The 23,794-nt window shown below is 44.8% G+C and overlaps 1 protein-coding gene across 5 annotated transcripts in view; it reads right to left on the reverse strand.

Moving 5' to 3' along the window:
* Nucleotides 1-23,794, reverse strand: part of ZCCHC17 (zinc finger CCHC-type containing 17) — a 49,508-nt gene that overhangs the window by 10,674 nt on the left and 15,040 nt on the right. For 4 of the 5 annotated variants that reach the window (XM_043999197.1, XM_043999198.1, XM_043999201.1 and 1 more), the window contains 5 exons: nt 18,322-18,379; nt 11,435-11,535; nt 8,974-9,065; nt 5,833-5,936; nt 743-903 (listed from right to left, as the gene is read on the reverse strand). In XM_043999197.1, the coding sequence (XP_043855132.1) occupies nt 743-903; nt 5,833-5,936; nt 8,974-9,065; nt 11,435-11,535; nt 18,322-18,379 (516 nt within the window). The remainder of the gene's footprint in view (nt 1-742; nt 904-5,832; nt 5,937-8,973; nt 9,066-11,434; nt 11,536-18,321; nt 18,380-23,794) is intronic. The other variant, XM_043999199.1, reaches the window with a different exon arrangement.

Raw genomic sequence — 23,794 nt, forward strand, 5'->3', positions numbered from 1 at the left:
AGTCTGAAAGACTCATCTTCCTGAGTTTCAATCTGGCCTCAGACATTTCCTAGCTGTGTGACCCTGGGCCAGTCACTTCACCCTGTTTGCCTCAGTTTCCTAATATGTAAAATGAACCAGAGAAAGAAGTGGCAAACCACCAAGCCACTTCAGTATGTCTGCCAAGAAAACCCTAGAATGGGATCATGAAGAGCTGGGCATGACTGAAATGATGAAACAACAACAACAACAACAATTGTATAGAAGTAGAAACCAGGGTCCAGAGAGATGGTCATTCATTTGTCCAAGATCACCCAGCTCATCAATGGCAGAGCCAAAGCCAGAACTCGGACCTTCAAATTTCTAGTGCGATGCTTTCATCTGCTTTTGTGAAACTTAACCCCCCAGCAGATGGATTATTATTATATTTATTTTGTTTTGTTTTGGTTCCTTTTTGTTTGTTTTTTTTTGGTGAGGCAGTTGGGGTTAAGTGACTTGCCCAGGGTCACACAGCTAGTAAGTGTTAAGTGTCTGAGGCTGGATTTGAGCTCAGGTACTCCTGACTCCAGGGCTGGTGCTCTATCCACTGTGCCACCTAGCTGCCCCTATTATATTTATTTTAATACCCTTCGGTGGGACAACATCTACCTTTCTATTCCATAAGGGAGAAGGCCTATTGACTCTGGTGCTGAACAGGAAAGGCACTCCCGCTGCGGCTGACCTGTCTGGCAATAGCTGATGGAGGGAGGAAGACAGCACTCACCTTCTTTCTCTTCTGGGAAGTATTTTCTGTATGTACAGACTTCTCCCTTCCCTCACGTTCTGTTGCTGCTGCGTCTTCCTCCTCCTCCTCCTCCTCCTCCTCTGGTATCAGGCTGTATTTGGTGCCTCCTGGTTGCATGAAGCAGTCCTTGGCAAAATGACCTGTGGCAAAGATGTGGGAAAGGTGGGAAAGGCAGGAGATGAAGCCAGCCCCTCCCCTCCCCTCTCTGCTTGGTGGGACACTCTTTCCTGGGAGCCCTGGAGAAGGACACTTCCAGAGGATAGATCAGCTCCTACACTTCTAATTCTCAAAGTCTGAGCAAACTGGGCCAGGAGGCTGAGCTGCTTTGACTTTGGGAAAGGCAAGAGCCATTTGGATGGAGGCTTCTCTATCCCTCCCTTAGCACTGAGGCTTATTTTTTTTTTTTGTGTGTGTGTGTGTGTGTGTGTGTGTGTGTGTGAGGCAATTGGGGTTAAGTGACTTGCCCAGGGTCACACAGCTAGTAAGTGTTAAGTGTCTGAGGCCAAATTTGAACTCAGGTCCTTCTGAATCCAGGGCTGGTGCTCTATCCACTGAGCCACCTAGCTGCCCCAGCTTATTAATTTTTGTTTTGTTTTGTTTTTTGGTAAGGCAATTGGGGTTAAGTGACTTGCCCAGGGTCACACAGCGAGTAAGTGTTAAGTGGCTGAGGCCGGATTTGAACTCAGGTCCTCCTGACTCCAGGGCTGGTGCTCTATCCACTGCGCCACCTAGCTGCCCCAGCTTATTAATTTTTAAAGCAGTCCTTTGGAACTTGCACCTGGCAACAGAAGGCTACATGGGAATGTGAGATGTCTGTGTGGAGGAAGCTGGGGGCAGGCAGGGCTCCCTTAGAAGTTAGGTTGTGGCCATGGTTTAGCTGCCAGGCCAAGGAAGTAAGACCTCAATGCTATCCCTGGGAGACAACATGGAGTCACTGAACAGGCCTGGTTCTCTCCTCGGTTAAGCACAGTTGAGCCTAATTCTGCTTCCCACTGTTCCACCTCGCTTCCTGGCATGCCTATTTTCCCTCTTGTCCTGAATCTACAGACACTGGCACTTTGATACATGACAGCGGCTGGGTCCTCGGCCTAGGATAGCATGTGCACCAAACGAAAGGGTTTCACGTGCCTGTAACCGCTCCCCTAGGGGAGCTACATTAGCCAAGCCCCAAAGCCACACAGAAACCATTCGGGCCAAGTCAGCCGTATCAATTGAAACAACAGGGACAGTCACAGTGTAATGCAGTGGTTTAGCAGATGCCCAAGGGGACCATGGCAGGTTTCGAGGGGTCTGTGAACTTGGATGGAAAAAAGATTGTCCTTGTATTTGCCAACCTCTAAGTGAAATGTAGCATTTCCTTTAAATACAAAATTTCACCCCAGACCCAAACAAACAGAAAATGAACCATTCCTCTGAGGAGGGGGTTCACTGGCTTTTCCAGACTCTCAAAGAGGTCCATGATCTACAAACAATGTTAAGAGCCCCTGGTATAGAGAAAGGAGAACTAGGATCAGAGCCAGAGGACCCAGGTTCAAATCCTAGCCTGGCCATTGGCTTGCTTTGTGAATTTGGTCAAGTCACTCAACCTCTAGGACTATGCGTTTCCTCATTTGCACAACAGGGAAACAAGCCGTAGTCTGCCTCCCTCCCAGAAATGTTACAGGCTCAACTTAGCATGTCGTCCTTCCCTCCCTCCCTCTCTCTCTCCCCCTCCTCCCCCTCTGTCTCTCTCTGTCTCACACATACTCACTCTCTGTCTTTCTCTCTCTCTTTCACTGCCTACCTGTCTCTCTGTCTGTGTGTCTGTCTGTCTGTCACACACACATACACACACACACACACACACACACACACACACACGCCTATTTTTACCAGACCTGTGAATTCATAACTATAGGTAATTGCTAGCAAGGAACTCCTTCCCTGAGTGGAGGTGGGCTTCTTCTCTGCACCTTATGACCTCAAAGGCTGCCTGGGACATTGAAAGGTAAGTGTCAGCCTGCAAGTTTAAGCTGGGACGTAAATTTGCCAATAGTCACCAGAAAAAACCAAAGGAAGGTAGAAAAAATAATTGGCTGAGAGGGATGAGTGCTTGAAGCAGAAAGGGAGAAGGGGTGGTAAATTCAATCAACTTTGAAGGTTAGAAATTGGCAGAGTATTTAATTATAAAGCCAACATGTACCCTAAGGTACTGCCTCACCATCATCAGATTGGCTAACATTAAAGAAAAGGAAAATGATAATGTTGAAGGGTTGTGGGGAAAACAGGGACACTAATGCACTGTTGGTGGAGTTGTGAACTGATCCAACTATTTTGGAGAGCAATTTGACCTATGATCATAGGCTTATTGTAAGGGGCTAAAATTGTAGCTAGTCTGTCCAAAATATCTAATGAGTGGTGGCCAATAAGTTATAAGCTTTAGCAGGAGTTAGACTTTTAAGCATTTATTAAGGAGAATAAGAATTTGGTAAAGAGAGAGAGAAATGCCTAGATTCATTCCTAGCTCCACTCTCAACCAGAGTCCTGATCAAAGAGAGCGAGAGTGCCAGCCTCGCCCCTCTTCCACAAGCAAACGTCACTTCCTGATGCCAAAGAGCCACATGTCTTGCCCTCAGACGCCTTCTCCTCATGGTGGGGTATCCTGCAGTAAGTCTCCAGCAGGTGGCATCATTCTAATCATTACACTATAAAACTGTGCATATCCTTTGACTTAGCAATACCACGACTAGTAATACCCCCAAAAAAGAAAAAGGAAAAGGACCTATATGAACATAAATATTTATAGCAGCTCTTTTTGTGGTGGCAAAGAATTGGAAACTAAGGGGATACCCACTAACTGGGGAATGGCTGGACAAGTTGTGGTGTATGAATACAATGGAATACCATTGTGCTGTAAGAAACGATGAGCAGGAGGAGTTCAGAGAAACCTGGAGGGTCTTGTGTGGGCTGATGATGAGTGAGATGAGCAGAACCAGAAGAACATTGTACACAGTATCATCAACATCGAGTGTTGATCTACTGTGATGGACTAGATCCTTCTCACCAATGCAATGGTACAGAAGAGTTCTAGGGAACTCGTGATAGAAGAGGATCTCCCAAATCCAGGGGGAAAAAAAAAGAACTGTGGAGTAGATGCTGAATGAACCATACTATTTCTTTTGGTTTTGGTGCTGATGTTTTTCTATTTTGAGGTTTTTCATCATTGCTCTGATTTTTCTCTTATAACATGACTAATGCAGAAATATGTTTAATGTTATTATGTGTATTATATATAACCTATATCAGATTACCTGCTGTCTAGGGGAGGAGGGAGGGAGGGGAGGGAGGGAGATAAATCTGAAATTGGAAAGGCTGTATAAACAAAAGTTGAGAACTATCTTTACATGTAACGGGAAAAAAGAATACTTTATTAATTAAAAAAAAAAAAAAGAAATGATGAGCAGGATGCTTTCAGAAAAACTGGGGAAGGCTTCTATGAACTGATGCAAACTGAAGTGAACAGAACCAGAAGAACATCATACATAGTGACAGCAACATTGTATGATGATCAACTGTAAAAGACAATTCCAAAGTACAATGATGAAAATTGCTGTCCACATCCAGAGAAAACTGATTAAGTTTGAATGCAGATTGAAGAATGATTTTCTCACTTAATTTTTTTTTGCCATTTTTGACAATGTGGCTAATAATGGAAATATGTTTCATGTGACTTCATATGTCAAACTTCTTGCCTTTTAGTGGGAAGGAGGAAGAGAATTTGAAATGCAAAATAAAAAAATTAATGTTAAAAAAACAAAGACAACAAGGGAAGACAGGATAAGAACATAGCTCTTAAATATGTAAGTAAAACTAGAAGGAACCTGAAAAAATGAGTTAGATGGAAATAATGGCATTCTTGATGTGATAAACTGCTCAGAGCCTGGAGTTTCAGGAGATTAAGAAAACAGTGAAGAATAAGGGTGTTTCCTTGGCTCTTGGAGAAGACTTACAAGCACGACTATTAAGATGTCTTGTTTTCTATGGTAGGACAATAATAGCTCTTTGGGAGACAAATTAAGGTCATTGATCACAACCAGATCCAGCAATGGTTTTTAACGCCCCTGCCTTCAAGAGGCAACAGATGACTCTGGAAGACGCCAGGGCTTATTCATCTTGGGAAGTACATGAGCAATCTGTCAGAAGGGGAAGCCAGGCAGGACCTGCAGGAGCCAGCCAATAGACAATGATGGGAGACAAGGTTTACCAGCATTTCCCACACAGTATCCCTGTCCAATGAGGAGTTAAAAAATATGCTATAGGTTTACAAAGGAGGAAACAAACTCAAGAGAGGTGACTTGGCAGGGACCGAGGAAAATGAGAGGCTGACAGGAGTGACAGTGAAGACCAGAGAAAGTGGGTGTCTGTCTAGGGGGAGAGAGAGAGAGAGAGAGAGAGAGAGAGAGAGAGAGAGAGAGAGGAGAATGGGAAGGGGTGAAGAGAGAGAGAGACAAACACACAGAGGAGATCAAGACAGAGACACAGAAAGAGACAGAGAGACAGAGGAGAAACAGAGACAGAGAAGGAAGGAGGAAGGGAGAGAGTGAAAGTGGTTGAGAGAAGAAAGGGAGGAGGGAGAAGAGAGACAGAGAGAAATAGAGATAGAGAGAAACAGAAAAGAGACAGAAGGAAGGAAGAAGGGGGAGAGAGAGCAGGGACAGAGACAGAGATACAGAGAGCGAAAGGAGAGGGAGGAGAGAGACAGAGAAGGAGGGGAAGGAGGAGGAGAGGAGGCAGAGACAGAAATAGAAGAGACAGAGATAGAGCGAGTGAGGGAGGAAGAGGAAGAGGGAAGACAGTAGGAGGAGAGAGAGGAAAGGGAGGAGAGAGAAGAAATAAAGAGGAGAAAGAGAGAGAAGAGACATATAGAGACAGGAAAGAGGAACGAGAAAGACAGAGAAGAGAGAGAGAGGGAAGGAGAGAGACAGAGACAGAGACAGAGACAGAGACAGGAGAGAGGGAGGGAGAGAGACAGAGAGAGAGAAGGAAATAGAGGAGGGGAGGAGAGAGGGTGGAGCAGAGGCCCTCCCTACCTTTGCAGCCACATTTCTTGCAGGTTGTATTCAGAACAGCCTCGAGGGTTATCTTCTGCCCTGTATTAATCCTTGAAGGACCTCTTCCGCCTCTCTCTTCTTGGCTGAAATAAAGCAGGATCAACATTTCCTGTGGTTCTCTTAGGAGAATGAGTTGGAAAGAACCATTGTGTATTCTAATCTCTCTTTGCTACTGGTTTGATGGTCAAAGAGGTGATATGACCAATTTGCCAAGACTTAAGAGGCCTACACATCTCAAACAGAACGATACACCAAAATAACAGATGGCAGGGAATAGGCCAGAGGGCAGCCTTGTGGGGGTAGGTGATGAATTTCGTGACAGAAGGCCTCTTTGCTCACCTCCCAAAGAAGGAATGGTCTCATCTGACCTCTCCTTTACTAGGAGCCAGGACCTTAACTGGAATTTCTAAGCCATGGAGAGATTGTTGCGCCCTCAGGCCCAGTGCATCTTACCAGAGGACATATGTACCCCCGTGAAATGTAGATAAAAATCATCATCTGTGATACAAACTACTTTCTTCGTGTCTCTCAGTAATGCGTCTGGATGGAAAGCAGGTTTTTGGTTTTTGTTTGCATTTTTGGAAAAGAAACCTGAAGCTCTAAACAACAATGAAAGAGGATTTTGGCAAGGCCTCTTATTTAACTGTGCCCTCAACCTCTCGGCTCAGCCTTCTGCTTCAGACCCCCTCCAATTCCTGTCTGATGCCCTAGGAGATGGACCGATAGGGGAATGAGGTCAAGATGTCTGGCATGGGCCCACAGGAAATAATTCTCTCAAAATCAAAGGTAAAACCTGACTCATTCTCTGAATATGAACTTGAGGATCAAGCACAATTCCCAGGTCTTTACTAGGGCAACTTATTTACATTTCTCTGGGCCTCTGTCTCAACTAATCGGTCAATCAACAAATATTTATGGGGTGCCCACTCTGTGCAAGGTACTGGGGATAAAAGGCATAAAGAATGAAAGGAACCCTCTTCACTTGTTTAGCCAAATTAGCTAGAATCATTGGCAAATCACAGGCCAAAAAGTATTCAGCATAACCAAATTTAAGACTGTTGATTCTGATAGATTACAGGCCAAATCATTTCCCCCACATAATACTCAATTCAATCAAGCAAATATGTCATCTCCTCTTGCCTAGACAAATTGGACAACTTGGCATTTTCCAAAGAGACTGGCTGATTTCCTGCCTCTGTGCCCCTTATGCTGTTCCCACTGGGAATGTCGCTGTCTCTTCATTTTAGGTGCTGAAATCCCCAAACCTTTCAAAAGCCAACTAAGAGCCCCTCCTCCATGACTGCCCCAGCCAGATGTTTGTTCTAAGTCACTTCTTTGCCACCATACGCCTCTCTTAGAGGACAAGATCACAAACTTCAAGAGCAGAGGCTGCATGTTTGCATGCCCCAGCGGAGGTCTTACTGAAAGGATATAGGGTACATGACTGGATAAACCCAAATCCCAAACGAGCATCTAGCCTGAGTCCAGCACTTCTTAAGGTACTTTAGCAAACCCATCGAGAACAGCAGACAATGGTCCTTGGTGAACACCTGTGGCAGTCCTGGAGAATAGGGGACCGAGATGACAGCAAACAGCCGGGACTCCTTTAAGAAGCAGCTTCCCTGGCAGGCTCCGTTAGAGGCCCTCTGCTGTGCCTGACCCTGGGAGCCCTTCCCAGTTTCTGTCATTGGGCCAGGACACAGAGGTGGGTCTTTTATCTTCTTTGGTTTGCCCTTGTAAGAGCATCTCGGGTAAACCTCACTGCTTTGCCTCAACTATAGCTCTAGGAAGGGAAGATGATTGATGAGAATGCAGTTAATCTGGAGCCAAGGTGTAAATCACAGCCCCAGAGGCCTGAGTTATAATGGGTTTCTACTCTAACGGTGGGTTATCTGCCAATACCCACTACTACCACAAAATGGAGGAGTAGGAAAATCATCAGGAGGCGCATGAAAACCCCCAAACACAAAGCAATTTAGCCCAAGTGTTATCACAGTAACTAGGCTCCTCAGAGGCAGGAAGGAGTCTGTGGGACCACTCAGCAAAGGAGCAAGTGACTGGAGCAGTCCTGCCTATGTACAGGATGGCATTTGGCTAGGGTTCAATGGGGGAGGAGAGAATAATTCCAGCGGCCAATGTATTCAGCCTCATAGGATTTAGAAGGGGAAAGCCCTCAGGAGGCCACCTAGTCTAAGTGAAGGCCAGAGAGGGAAAGTAATTAAGCTCAGATGATGCCAGTAGTAAGCAGGAGAGCGGGGACCAGAAGCCATGCCCTCTGACCCCAAATCAGTGGAATCAGTACACCGCTCCAGAAGTGGCCAGAAAGCCCTACTGCTTCAGAGCCTCTTCTGACAAGATGCAAGGAAGACCCAGGGGAGGCTCCAGTGCAAAGTACAGACCATGATGGGGGCAGTTGGGGAGACCCTGGGCCTTTACTTTCACTCTGCTAAGAATGGGGGTGAAGGCAGCTATTCTGTGTCTGCGCATCCCCTTCCTCCCTTTAGAGGTCAGTGGCTTCATCAGACGCAGTGATGACAGAGGAATTCAGATGGAGCTGTAGACCTCAGACTTCTCTGGGGAAGACGTTCTCAGCTTGGGGTCTATGTACAGATCTTAGTGTGGCTGTAACCTTGGGGGACACGTGACATCTTTTTTTTTTTTAATAGAATTTTTTTTTTGAGGGGCAATTGGGGTTAAGTGACTTGCCCAGGGTCACACAGCTAGTAAGAGTTAAGTGTCTGAGGCCAGATTTGAACTCAGGTAATCCTGAATCCAGGGCCAGTGCTCTATCCACTGCGCCATCTAGCTGCCCAACACGTGACATCTTAATTTCAATAGAAGTCCCCTGTGTAATTGTTTCACTCGTAGACTTAAGGTCGGAGAGGTTGAGTGACTAAGGTGCTGGGTCTGGATGCGGTGCACGAGGGCCTGGAGTCTCTTCCTGGAGGGTCCTCAAATCACAGTCCCACACGGGGCTAGTGTGCCTAGGCTAGAGTCACAGAGCAGCGGCATAAAGACAAATAAATACTGGGTCACTACCCGATTCAAAAGACAGAAAAGGGCTCAAAAGCGTTGTTTGGGAGGCTAGGTCTTTTTGACCTAATAAACCATGAAACTTACTCAGTAATGATGTTGTTGGGGTCAAGGTCTTTCCCAGTCCCTTGGTTGACAACTTTCATGGAAAGGGACAGCTTAACCTTGTCATCTCTCATCTGTAGGAAGTAAAAGCAGAGTCATCACAAAGAGCTCAACCACATCCAAAAGATTTACTAGCGGTGGTGATGGCCAGCAAATTGCCTGGCAGAGCACACTCACCTAAATCATCAACATCAAAAGCATCTACCGAGCTGGGAGCACTGCGGGTGGGGATGTGGCGGGGGGTAGTGGGAATGGTGTACAAAGAGGCACAAAAACCCTTCTACCTCTAAAGAACCTACCATCTAGTTGAGGAGACCAGACACACAAAATAATACCGGGCAGCCTCTACCAAGAGCCAAGTAAATGGTAAAGAGAGTAAGGGCTACGAGGGATGGGGGGGGACAGAGCCGTTGCTGAGAGCTGGGGACTTAAACGGGGCCTTGAAGGCAGGGTAGGACCTAGACATATGGAGAGGAAGAAGAAGGGCATGCAAGAAAGGAAGGACAAGCAAAGGCCAAAAGGGGCAATTACATATGGCATGTTCAAAAACAAGGAGGGGGGGGGCAGCTAGGTGGCACAGTGGATAAAGTACCAGCCCTGGATTCAGGAGGACCTGAGTTCAAATCTGGCCTCAGACAACTGACACTTACTAGCTGTGTAACCTTGGGAAAGTCACTTAACCCTAATTGCCCTGCAAAAAAAAAAAAAAAAAGGAAGAGACTAAACCTAGTAGCTAGAGGCCAGGGTCCTGCAGGGAAGGAGGGGAAAGGCTGGAAAAGCAGGCAGGGAATCAGACATGGATTCTCAGACATGGTCAATGTCTTGATTTCTTTTGCTTGACTATACATATTTATTACAAGGAGGTTTTCTATTGGTGGGGAGGTGAGTTTGCTGCTAGTGATAGAAATGGAAGAAAAGCAGCAATAAAACATTTTGTAAATGTATAGAAGAAAAAAAGATACAGATGGGGGACACAGTAATTTTGTTACTACCTTGCTAAATAAACAAATATCTATATAAAGATATAGCTACATAGATCTATACATAGATCTATATTTTAAAAAATCATATGGAATAGGGGCAGCTAAGAACACCAGTCCTGAATTCAGGAGGACCTGAGTTCAAATCTGGCCTCAGACACTTGACACTTACTAGCTGTGTGACCCTTAACTCTCTTAACTGTGTGTCACTTAACTCCAACTGCCTCACCAAAAGAAAAAAACAAAAACAAAAAATCATATGGAATAGAAATTTACAACCTTCTTCCTGTCTGGCAATGATTAAGTTTACATTTAAAAATTTAATTTTTAAGAAAAAGAAAGTAGGATCAGAAGTCTAGAGCTGCAAGCAACCCCAGAAACCATCTAGTCCAACACCCTAATTTTATAGGTAATGAAATTGAGGTTCAGGAAGCTTGAGTGATTTGTCTAAGGCAAACACGCATCAGAGGCAGGATTTGAACCCAGGTCCTCAGACTCTTAAACTGGTGCTCTTTCCACCTTCCACTGTGCTTCTCAAGGAAAAAGGAAATACTTAGATATTCTTCTGTAGATAACTAAGAAATTCTTCTCTAGCACTGCTAAAAATTTTAGTCACCAAGGGCTGGTATCCAGTCAGGTCCACTGGGTGACACTATGACAACCACAGTGGATTTGGAATAAAAGGATGTGACTCTGAATCTGGACTCTGCTGATTGCTAGGTAACCTTCAACAACCTCTCTGGGCCTGAGTTTCTCATCTGCAAATAAGGGCTTCTAAGGTCCCTTTCAGCTCTAAATCTGGCATCCTAGGATCTTGATTGATGTCACCTGAGCTCCAGGTGACTAGACTTAACGTCTGTCCTCCACAACGGGCCCTCTGATCGCAGGGCCTTGTGATCTGATTGCTCCTTTGTGTATATGTCTGGTCTCTTTAACTAGTATATATGCCAGTCCCGAGGCAACTAGCCTTTCAAAGAAGAACTGCTGTAAATATTTGACTATTGACTTACATCATCCAAAACTGGACAGAGTCAGCTGTGAAATAGGCTGCTCGGGTCCCTGACATAAGCTGGAGGAATGGCAACAAATACTCATTTTTTTACTTCCTGGGGGAAGGACAGACTAGTCATGCTTTTGATGAGCTAATGGAATTCACTATTTATTTGCAAAACTTGGGGTGTCTTGCCTGGATAAAGGGGAAATGGACCAAAGACCTTTCTAAGAATCCTTCAAGCCTACAGTCAGTGAACCCCCAGTTTAAGTCAGTCCACCCCACTCCTTCTAGTGTGGAAGCAGCTTGGGTGAGGTTGGAAAAGAGAAGACATCACAGTGACCTAGCTCAAAAGCAGAACTACCCACTCTGGGGAAATGACCAGCCTGCCAGCTTCAGCTGAGAATCAAGTCAGCATTCTTCCTACTCCTTTACATTCCTGCTCACTGGCAGACAAGGCACAGAATTTTACCTCCCGGCCGATAAGCTTCACCCACACTTTGTCACCAACATCCACTATCTCCGAGGGCTTGTCCACTCGACAGGATGACATGTGGGTTCGATGGACCAGGCCTTGAAACAGAAAAGGAAAACATTTAATGTATGCCTGTTACATGATCACTAGTCAATGGGGAAAGCACAAAGGAAAACCCATGTGATCTTACATCACAAGGACATCTAATTATGTGCTGCCCATGACCACAGAGGAATCCAGAGGAAAGTATTAGGCCCCAAAGCCAAATGCAAACAAGAAAGGAATAAATCAAAATGTCTGACTTATTGTAGTATGTAGAACAGAACTCTTAAAAGAAAAAATTTTATTGCTGTTATTTATTTTTATATCACCTACATTTTCCAATGTCATCCCTCTTTTCTCTGCTTTCCAGAAAGCTACCATTTTAACAAATAAAAACCCCCAACAATTCAGCAAAATTAATCAATATATTGATCAAGTCTGACATTATATTCAGAGTTCTATACCCGATGTCCCCTACCTTTGAAAATAGGCAGAGGGAGGCATCCTCTTAGTTTTGATGATTTTGCTTTAGTTCTTTTTAAAATTTTTCATTTTATTTATTTTTGTTACATTTTAAGTTCTGAACTGTCTGCCTCCCTCCCTCCCCATCCCAGAGAAGGCCACCATTTTATACACACACACACACACACACACACACACACACACAAAACACCACACTGTGTGTACTACTTCTATCTATCAGTACTTTCTTTGAAAATGGATAGTATCTTCCTTCATAGATCCATTGTAGTTGATTTGAATATTTGTAATACTCAGAATAAGTTAGTTGTTCACAGTTTCTTTCTAAATCTATTTTGGGGGGTTACATTTCAAGTTCTGAACTGTTTTAGTTCTTTCCATTCACATTGTTGTTATCATTTTGTACACTGGGTCCTTGGTTCTGCTTACTTCACTTTATATCAGTTAATCTGACTTTCTAGTACTCATCACCTTCATTGCTTCTTTTGCACAGTAATATTCCATTCCAGTCCTGCCCTAACCAGTTGATTGAGGGCTTCTCTATTTAAGCTTCTGACACAGTGTCTTCTGTATACACCTGAGGAGCAGGATTAGACCACTCATGGGTATAATAAACCCATATAAGTACAAGGTATCTACCTCAGTGCCTGTTAACATCATTCAGACAACTTGGAGAAATTCTTGCAGTTTTTCAATACAGATGCAAAAGAATCAGCTGCACTGATAAAAAGGATCTGCTGACTGTGCAAAACTCAGTTAAGGTTAATTTCTTTCACATCAGCAATGGAGGATGTGTCAGAAGAGGATGAATCTAAACCGCTCAGTCACAATTCCAGTCAGAAAGCTGTCCGAGCGAGACACCACGCTTGTCTTTTGTTGTTGCCCAACACTTCATGAGCCCATTTGAGGTTTTCTTGGCAAAGATACTAGGGCGGTTTGCCATTTCCTTCTCCAGCTCATCTGACATGAGGCAACTGAGGCAAGCAGGGTGAAGTGACTTGTCCAGGGTCACACAGCTAGTAAGTGCCCTGAGGTCAGATTCGAACCTAGGAATATGAGTCTTGCTGACTCCAGGCCCAGTGCTCTGTGCCCTATGGCGCCACCTAGCTATTCACTCTTATCTTTTGGGGCTTTCAATTTTCTCTTCTGACCTTCCAGAGAATGCCCCTGACTGCATATTAAATAGGGGATTGTTGGTGCTCTCCCACTGGAGAAGATGGCTACCTTTGTCCCAGTGCTTCTAAGCCAACACCCATTGAGGTAGAAATTCCCTGAAGTCTACAGCTCTGCCTCTTAGAGGGCTGGCATCCTCAAAGTGACAGGGAAGGATCATCCACCCAACAAGAGAGAAATGAGTCTGTGGGATGGAAACAATGCTGGGAGAGATGACTTGGTGTGGGCTTTGCCAAGGGGCTGGTCAAAGAGTGATTTCTTGGTCTGGTCCTGTGAACACAGCACTTAGTTTCTGTCTAAGGGGAAAGTGAGGAAGTCATTACTCAAAGTGACAAAATACATCAGGGGCAGGCCCAAGGATTGGGACTCACTGAGTTTCTAGCTAATTGCTCATCTCCAGGAGTCCAGCTGTTCTGTCCCGAAGAGACTCACCCCCAGGCAGCCAGATTTGGAGGAATGACAAAAGTGCCTTGCTGCAAACTCACTCCCTGGGAGCTGGCTCTGCTCCATCAAGTTCCCCCTTTCCTCCAACCGAACCAGAAGCATCAGGCCCAGCTCCTTTGAAGATAGCAGTGCAGGGCAGGTAAGGATGGGGCAGCAGGGATAGGGGATGAACAGAAGGGTTTGTCTTCAAGTTTAAGAAGTCTTGGCCTAGAGTTTTACCTCATTCAATTTTAGTGACAAAAAGAGACTGAGAAAATTCATTCTTGCTCACTGGCTGCCTAATCCTAGGAAAGCTGCTGGGAAATGGGCTCTGAGCAGAGCTGGCATGTGCTGCTTTGAAGGCCTCAGGTCCAGGGGTGGATGACCCACCCGGCTTCTCCCAGCTCGCAGGCTCATAACGATCGTTCATGTTTACACAGTCCTCTAAAAAGTGATTTACTCACAAGCAATCCAGTGACAAAGGTAGTACAAGTAGTATTATCCCCATTTCACAGGAAACGAAGCCATCAGTCGGCAAGCATTGAATCAGGGATTACAATGTGCTTGGTACTGTGCTGAAGGCAGAGAAGTTAAGAGGGACAAGGCAGCTGAATGAGATGAGGCAGGTCAGTGCCATTCACTACCACAACTATAGCAAGTGTGATGGGCATGCTAGGGAGAAAAGGCCATGAGGAGAAGCCGCGGAGACACCAGAGGCCTGCTGGCACTGGGCAAGGGGTCCAGCCAAGAAGATGTGCTGGAGATGTAGGCAGCAAACATGGACAAGGGAAGAACCTGCAGGGGAGCTGCTCTGGCCCAGAACCTGGGTTGGGGAGCTTTCCAGCCTACAGAGAGCTGGGTCAATAACTGTATAGCTGTTGTTCGTCCTTCATTTTGTTTTTTTTTGTTTTTGTGAGGCAATTGGGGTTAAGTAACTTGCCCAGACTCACACAGTTAGTAAGTGTTAAGTGTCTGAGTCCGGATTTGAACTCAGGTCCTACTGAATCCAGGGCCGGTGCTCTATCCACTGTGCCACCTAGCTGCCCCTCGTCCTTCATTTTGAAGAAGACCAATGACATTACAAGGTAATGTCTTGACTTGCTAAAGAATTAGACTTAAGTGAGACAGAGTTGCACAAATTTGTCACCCCTGCTCTCTCTTACAGAGTCAATGACGTCCAGTGGCAAGACAACAGTCAGGGCTGATGATGGCCAGGATGCAGTGTGTAAGCTTGCAGTTCTGTAACTCTGACCCATGGAGCCTTCAGTGCACTGACAGGGACTGCTTCCTCAAGTTATGACCAGGACAAGCCTACACCTAAGTTACCTAGACCCCTAACTGGCACTGGGAGGCTGCACAGTTTAGTGCAGGAAGGCAATAATCAGATTAAGCCCTAGACTAGCCTTCTTAGAAGGTGAGCTCCCCTGAGATCCTTGAAGAACAAAGCACTCAATACCCAGATAAAACACAGCAGGAGCCCAGATAACATAGCTCAGACCCAAATATGGCTCCACCTTTCCCTCCAGAAGAACCCAGAACCCAGACCTTATACAAAGTCTCAATTTAGGAGGGAGAGCTGAAAAAAGAGTAAACAAAAGAAGATACTGATGATAAAGAAATATTATGGATACAGGCATACCTAAGACACAAACTCAGGAGAAAAGAATAATTCTACAATATCTATAAAAAAGTCTCAAACAAAAACACAGCTTGGCTACAAGGAATTCCTACAAGAAATGAAGCAAGAGTTTAAAATGATCATAGAAAGGAAAAAGTTTAAAGGATAGAATGGAAGGAAATATACAATTAAATTATAACAGTGAGTGTGGGGGCAGCTAGGTGGTGCAGTGGATAGAGCACTGGCCCTAGATTGAGGAGGACCTGAGTTCAAATCCGACCTCAGACACTTAACACTTACTAGCTGTGTGACCCTGGGCAAGTCACTTAACCCCAATTGCCTCACAAAACCAACCAAACAAAAAACAGTGAGTGTGAATGGGATGTACATGCATAAAACAGAAGAGGATAGCAAAATGAAGAACGTAGAATCCAAAAACGTGTCCTTTACAAGGAACACACTTAAAACATAAAGATTCACAAAGTTAAAAATAAAGGACTTGAGGGGGGCAGCTAGGTGGTGAAGCGGATAAAGCACCAGCCCTGGATTCAGGAGGACCTGAGTTCAAATCTGGCCTCAGACACTTGATACTTACTAGCTGTGTGACCCTGGGCAAGTCACTTAATCCTCACTGTCCCACCAAAAAAAAAAAAAAAAAGGACTTGAGCAAAATATATTAAGCTTCAGGTGCCCTCAAAAAAGCAGGGTTACAATCACAATTTCAGACAAAGCCATAGTAAAACAGACAATTAACAAAGATAAACAGGGAAACTATATTGTTTAAAGACATTACAATGAATTAATATACTCTGTGTGTGTGTGTGTGTATACACTCACACACACACACACACATATCAAATGATAAAGATTTTAAGTACTTAAAGGAAAAGTTAACTGACTTTTTGGGAGATATAGACAATAAAACTATAATAGTTGGGGAACTTGGGGCAGCTAGATGGCGCAGTGGATAGAGCACCGGCCCTGGATTCAGGAGTACCTGAGTTCAAATCCGGCCTCAGACACTTAACACTTACTAGCTGTGTGACCCTGGGCAAGTCACTTAACCCCAATTGCCTCACTAAAAAAAAAAAAAATAGTTGGGGAACTTAATGTATACCTTTTTCAAACCTATACAAATCTAACAAAAATGTAAATGAGGAGGGGCAGGCAGCTAGGTGGCAAAGTGGATAAAGCACCAGCCCTGGACTCAGGAAGACCTGAGTTCAAATTTGACCTCAGACACTTGACACTTACTAGCTGTGTGACCCTGGGCAAGTTAACCCCCGTGGCCCTGCCCCCCCCCCCCAATGTAAATAAGGAACTAAAGACTTGAATTGAATTTTAGGAAATCAGATATGGTAGCTCTCTGGTGAAGAGAATAAAGTATGTGTATTTTTCAGCAGCATAAGGTACCTTTAAAAAAATTGACCATGTAGAGGACATAACAACCTCACAAACAAATGCAGAAAAGCAGAAATATCAGACAGATTTTTTTGGGGGTAGGGCAATAAGGGTTAAGTGACTTTCCCATGGTCACACAGCTAGTAAGTATCAAGTGTCTGAGGCTGGACTTGAACTCAGGTCCTCCTGAATCCAGGGCCAGTGCTTTATCCACTGAACCACCTAGCTGCCCCCTAGACAGAATCTTTACTGATTGCAACACAATATTTAAGTGATATTCAATAACAGGCCTTTGAGGGAAGCATTTAAAATTAATTGGAGGGCTAAATAATTTAATTCTAAAGAACTGGTCAGTCAAAGAACAAATCTTAGATACAAGAGATTATTTCATCCAAAAAATGACAACAATGAGCCAAAATATCAAAATTTTGTAGATGTAGCTAAAGCAGTCTTAAAGGAAAAATGTCTATCTCTAAACACTTTCATCAACAAAAGAAAGAACAGCTTAATGAATTATGTATGAAATTGATTTTGTTTTGTTTTGGCGGGACAGGAAGGGTTAAGTGACTTGCCCAGGGTCACACAGCTAGTACATGTCAAGTGTCTGAAGTCAAATTTGAACTCAGGTCCTCCTGAATCCAGGGCCTGTGCTTTATCTACTACGCCACCTAGCTGCCACTTACGTATGAAATTTTTAAAAACCAAATAAACAGAGAAGTTAAATGATTTGCCCATAGCTAAAGAACTAATGAGTGGCAACTTTAGGACTCCAACTTAAGAATTTGGACTTTCGATCTGGTGCTCTTTTCACTATAACCACAATGTGCCACAGCAGATAATACCTGTTCTGCCTATCTCACAGGGTTGCTGTGAGAAGCAAATGAGGTCAGGTATATGCAATGCCTGACAAAGGTAGGGTGTTACTATTATTCTCAATGCCTCCACCTAGGCAGTCCCTATCTGGGATGCCCTCCTTTGTCCTTGAAGCCTCTTGGCATCCCAGTTTCCTCCAAAGCTCAGCTTGTGGCCCCCCCAACACACACACACACACACACACACACACACACACACACACACACACACACACACACACACAGCCTTTCCTAATCATCCCTAGAAGAGCTCCTCCCCACCCCCTTGACCAATGACTTTGTGTTTATTTTGAATATACTCACATATATATGCTATTCTCCCAACACAGTGTAATGTCTTTGAGAATAAGAACAGCCCAACTTTTGTGTTTGTAGGGCCAGTGCTTAGCACATAGTAGGCATCTTATCAGTGCTGGTTGATTATAATTGATTTCTACACGTAGGATAACAATCTCCAATCCACATTCCAAAGGTAAGATGACTCACTATTCTGGCTGCTACTCAGAGAGGCAGCCTGCCCTCCTGAGATGGCCACAATTATTCAGTTTTATTCAAGACTTGTCAGGGCTGCTAGGTGGCACAGTGGATAGAGCACTGGCCCTGGAGTCAGGAGTACCTGAGTTCAAATCCGGCCTCAGATGCTTGACACTTACTTGCTGTGTGACCCTGGGCAAGTCACTTAACCCCAATTGCCTCACCAAAAAAAAAAAAAAAAAAAAAGAAAGACTTGTCACTGTTTGAATGTTCTAAGATATACAACCATGAAAACCAGAGGCCTCTGTGATGCCTGTCAGCTGTCAAGAACCTCAGAGCCCACAAGTAGGGTAGAATGGGAGAAGAGGTGATAGGGTAAATTTCTCATCTCAGGAACATACCTTGCTTTTTGCAGCCTGGAATTTTGATAAAAGCTCCATATTCTGTCACTGTAACAACCTGAAATGAAGAAGAAACGTGTCCAAAACGAAACTCATCATCTTTCCCCCAACTCTTCCCCATTTCTGAACTCTCCTGTTATTGCTGTCAAGGGCACCACTGTCCCCAGGCACTTAGGCAATGCCATCCTTAAACTCCTCACTCTCTCCCAACTCTCAAACCCAATCTGTTGTCAAGTCCTTTCTCCTCTGACGAGGCCACCCCTCTGCTGCAGCTCCTCCTCACCTCAAGCCTTGACTACTGCAATAACCTGTGGCTGGGTCAGTATGCCACAAGGTCTCTCCTCATTCCCATCCATCCTCCGTTCAGCTGCTGAAGGGATCTTCCTGAACTAGAAACCTGACCACATTACCCCCTTATTCAATCATCTCCAGGTGCTCCCCATCTTCCTAGTAGAAAACCCTCTGTCTGGCATTCAGAGCCCTCTACCACCTGGTCCTTCCCAGGTTTATTAATGCCTTACTGCTCCCTGCCACGTCTTCTGTGGTTCAGTGACACCGGCCTCCTGCCTGTTCCTCCAAGACACTCTCCCTACTCCATGTATTTCCTCCCTCCCTCCCTCCCTCCTTCCCTCCTTCCTTCCCTCCCTCCTCCCCTCCCCTCCCTTCCTCTTTCTTTCTTTCTTTCTTTCTTTCTTTCTTTCTTTCTTTCTTTCTTTCTTTCTTTCTTGGGCAGGGCAATGAGGGTTAAGTGACTTGCCCAGGGTCACACAGCTAGTAAGTGTCAAGTGTCTGAGACCGGATTTGAACTCAGGTCCTTCTGAATCCAGGGCCGGTGCTTTATCCACTGCGCCACCTAGCTGCCCCCATACTCCATGCATTTTCACTGGCTATTCCCCATGCCTGGAGTGCTCTCCCTCCTGCCTTCCCTCAAATCCCATCTTCTATGAGAAGCCTTTCCACCAAAAAAGCTATGGATGCCAGAGTGCTCTGTAACCACAAAGCACTGCTCTGTATGTCGGCTAAGAGAACACTTGCTCTGATGCTTCAGGGACCTGATGTCACCAGAGTACTCTCCACCAAGATGGATCATTCCACTGTCTCTATGCCTTAGGTGATGGTCTTCGTGAGCACCCCTGGCCAAAAATGTCATCATCCAGCAGCCAGACTGGTGATGAGCTTCTCACGGGTTTGCTAGCCCAGACTTTAGGCCAAAGAGATCAAGTCGATGCCTGGGCCCACACTCAGCCCCTTTATAGCTTAGTAGCCATACCAGAGACAAGCTCAGTCTTCAAGAACCCAGGGTCATTTCTGAACCATGAGGGGGGCCCAGGAACTGTTGTTAAATCACAGGAAAATGTGCCATTAGAGACTCCCTCCAGCTGTAGGGAGCACCACTCAGTTACAGCCTTGTTCTTCTTACGTAGATGCCCACAAAATAACAACAGTCAGAGAGCTGGTAGGGTTCAGGGACCAGGAACTGAGAAACATTCAATTAAAAACAAAGCAAAAAGGGGGCAGTGAGGTGGCGCAGTGAATAAAGCACCAGTTCTGGATTCAGGAGGACCTGAGTTCAAATCCGACCTCAGACACTTGACACTTACTACCTGTGTGACCTTGAGCAAGTCACTTAACCCCAATTGCCTCACCAAAAAACCAAAAACCAAAACCAAACCAAAAAGCCCCACAAGATAAATGCATAAGGAATGAGGGAATGAACAAACAAATAGTACTTTATCCTTGCCAAAGCATTTTCCCATCAATATTTTTCTTTGCTCACATGTGCCCCCATGACTTAGGTAGAGTCAGAGCTAATTGTATAGCTCACTCAATCGCAGTCATTTATGAAATGCATACTATGTGTCAGGCACAGGGAGTACAAGGACAGAAATGAAACAGCCTCTCCTCTCAAGAAGCTTATAGCTATGGCACAGGTAACACTTAAGCCTACACAAAATATTTACTAAATAAATGCAAAGGGTTTTTTTGGTGGAAAGTGGAGGAAGATACTAATATCCAGGGGATCAGACACGGTTTCCTGTGGAAGTTTGAAGGAAACAAGGGAGGAAGGTAGAGGAGAGGAAGGAAAACATTCTAGGAATATGGGTCAACTAAGGCAAAGGAATGGAGGTAGAAAGTGGAGTGTCCTGTGAGGAGAAAGAAGGCCACAGGAAGACACTGTAGCGCAAAGATGCCATGTGGTCACAAAACCAACTGGCCTGACCCGGGGCCCTGACTACTCACCTGGCACTTCTCCCATACCCAGTTTATTATGAATCTTAATTCTAACGTGGTTAAAATGGAGCATTGTTTTGTTTTGTTTTGTTTTTGTTGGGCAATGAGGGTTAAGTGACTTGCCCAGGGTCACACAGCTAGTCAGTGTCAAGTGTCTGAGGGCGGATTTGAACTCAGGTCCTCCTGAGTCCAGGGCCGATGCTCTATCCACTGCACCACCTAGCTGCCCCCAAAATGGAGCATTGTTGAGTGTGATGGATTTCGAGTCAGAAGACCTGGGTTCAAATTCTACCTGTTATGTTCGGCTTTTTAGGCCTTAGTTTCTTCACCTGTAAAACAAGGGTAGGACAAGATAGCCTGAAAGATGCCTTCCGCCTGACAATCCATGATCCCCCAGTGAGAATTGTCATTCTTCCCATTCCCTAGTGTATCTACACTGATCAAGAATACTTGGGCAATGTTAGAATTCGGAGCTCCAAGCTCCCAAGCCTAGGTTTTTATACAGGAGCCGTGAGCATCCTTCCAAAGAAAATCACATCATACACCCTGGTTGGGCAATTATAACTCATGTCAAACTTTGGGGTTTCCACTGGTGTGGACAGTTCCTCCAGAGAAGCCGATTGGAACTGCAGCTTTATAGAATGTTCCCTGGGTAACAAACAGAAGGGTCCTGTCTCTATAGCCTTTTCCAGCCTGTTGTGGCTTTCAAGAACCCAAGGGTAGGGGCAGCTGGGTGGCGCAGTGGATAGAGCACCGGCCCTGGAGTCAGGAGGACCTGAGTTCAAACCTGGCCTCAGACACTTAACACTTACTAGCTGAGTGACCCTGGGCAAGTCACTTAACCCCAATTGCCTCACTAAAAAAAAAAAAAGAACCCAAGGGTAACCTCCATGCCACCGTGAAGCATTAAAGGACATCAATGAAGATGCTACCGTTTATATGTGTGTGTGTGTGTGTGTGTGTGTGTGTGTGTATATATAAATAAAATATATATATTTTGCAAACCAAGTACCTTGTGAAAGACAAAGATAACACTTGCCATATTATTACAAGAATGCCATACAGTGCCCCTCCTTTTTTCTTTTCTTTTATCTTATAAAAAGAGAGGACATTTCGATATGCAAAGTAGAACAGGAAAAAGGATCCTATGTGCAACACAAATCTCTACATACAGCTCACTTTTTATAAAAAGTACATTATAATTCAGAATTTTGCTTTCCTATTTTTGGCCAATTATCTAAAAGGAGCTGTTATCCTGGTAAATGTGAATTAGTTCTCTATATATCTTAGCTATCAGACCTTTGCCTGAGAAACTTGCTGCAAAGATTTTTTTCCCCTCAGTTAACTGTTTCCCTTTTAACTTTAATGGCCTAGATTTTGTTTGTGCAAAACCTTTCTAATTGCATGTAATCAAGACTGTCCATTTTTCCTTCTATGGTCCCTTCTATCCCTGGTCTTTCCCTGAACTCTTCCTCTAGCCAGGCTGAGAAAGGTAATTTTGTCTTTGATGCTCGAATCTGTTTATAATGTGACCTTTTATAGCTAAGTCACGCAACCGTTTGGAGCGTCTTACGGGCTGTGGGGTGAGGTATTAGTCTATGTCTAATTTCTCATGGCTGCTTTCCAGTTTTTCTAGCAATTTCATTGTGTTCATTAGCTTCTGTATGTGATGTACCTAAGCTATCCCACTGATCAACTTTTCTACTTTTTAACACTATTATTATTTATCACAATTATTGCTCTGAAGTATAGTTTCAGATCTGGTATTGGTAGGCTCAGTGGGGGTTCAGTGACTTGCCCAGGGTCACACAGCTAGTAAGTGTCAAGTGTCTGAGGCCGGATTTGAACTCAGGTCCTCCTGACTTCAGGGTTGGTGCTCTATCCACTGTGCCACCTAGCTGACCCCTACTTTTTTTTCATTACTTCCCTGAAGAATCTGGACCTTTAGTTCCTCCAGATGAATTTTGTTATTGGATTTTCTAGCTCTCTAAAGCAATCACGTGGTAGTTTGTTATGGCCCTGAATTAGTAAATTAATTTAGGTAGTATTAGTTTAATTATTTTGACAGGACCCAACCATGACCAATTAATATAACTCCACTTTATTAATATAAGGAATGTTTTGTAGTTGCATTCAGCCCCTCCCCTTTCCAGGGCCAATGCAGGTACCAGGAGTAATACATGCCCCAGGAATCTGTAAAGAAAGCTGGGAAACACTACATTCTTTCTAACAGCTTTCAAAAGTTTACAATTATTTGAAGCTTCTGCTAAAGTAAGTACTACTCCAAAGTTTCATCATGCCATGGAGGCAACCTCGAAGTCTGTAAGGTGGTGCTATCAGAGTGTAACCTCAGGTCAGTTAGATCAAGGTAGAAAGGCTTCAAGCACAGGCTCAGTCATGACCTCTCTTGTCTATGGTCCAGTGATCAGCCTAGCTAAATCTGGAGAGGCCCAGCCAGGCTGACTGACACCAACAGGATGACCAGCACATAATCAGTACTTTTGGCCAAGGCAAAACTCACAAAACATGGCCAATGACCTGTCTTTTGGCTTTAGTTTTAATGTTCTATATACATCCCCAAGAGACCAAAGCACTTGCTGGTTCTCAAGCCGTTTGGTCTTTGGGCAGTGCCCTGAGCCTTGTCAACACCACAGCTGCTGGCCCCACCCATCTCATTAAGAACAACTGACCTTAGTGGGCAAGAACAAGCCTAAAATTGAAAATTTACTGTTGCCTTTTCTTCTGCTCCTTCTCTTGTTCCCTGCGTTCCAGTTAAAAAAGGTTCCCCATGAGTCTTTCCTGTGGTTGCAAACATCTCCAGCCCGCAATGGATCAGCCAACTACAGCACAGGCCCAGTGGTATGAGGGATTCCAGACGTCACCTCGCCTGCCTAAGTATGAACCCATTTACAAGGTCTGCGGTGGCCATCCACGCTCTCTTTGAGGAACGCTTTATCCCCAGGCATTCCATTCCAATTCTGAACAGCCCCTTCCTTCCAGGCTGCTCCTGCAACCTCAGCTCAGACTGTACTGACTTCAGGGAGCCTTCCTCCTTCAGAGCAGGGAAGCAACTGGACCCTTCCCAGGCCTGCCCTCCTCCCTGCAATTCAGATACAAATACTGCAAACCAAAGCACAGAGGGCTGGTTCCCAACGACTGGGATACACTGTCCCTCATGTGGGGCAGGACCTGACAGCAAGTCTCACAGAGGTCAGTGTCCCTGCCTCGTCTGTTCCCTGGG

This window comes from Dromiciops gliroides, chromosome 3 (assembly GCF_019393635.1).
Source record: "Dromiciops gliroides isolate mDroGli1 chromosome 3, mDroGli1.pri, whole genome shotgun sequence".
Taxonomy (NCBI): Eukaryota; Metazoa; Chordata; class Mammalia; order Microbiotheria; family Microbiotheriidae; genus Dromiciops; species Dromiciops gliroides.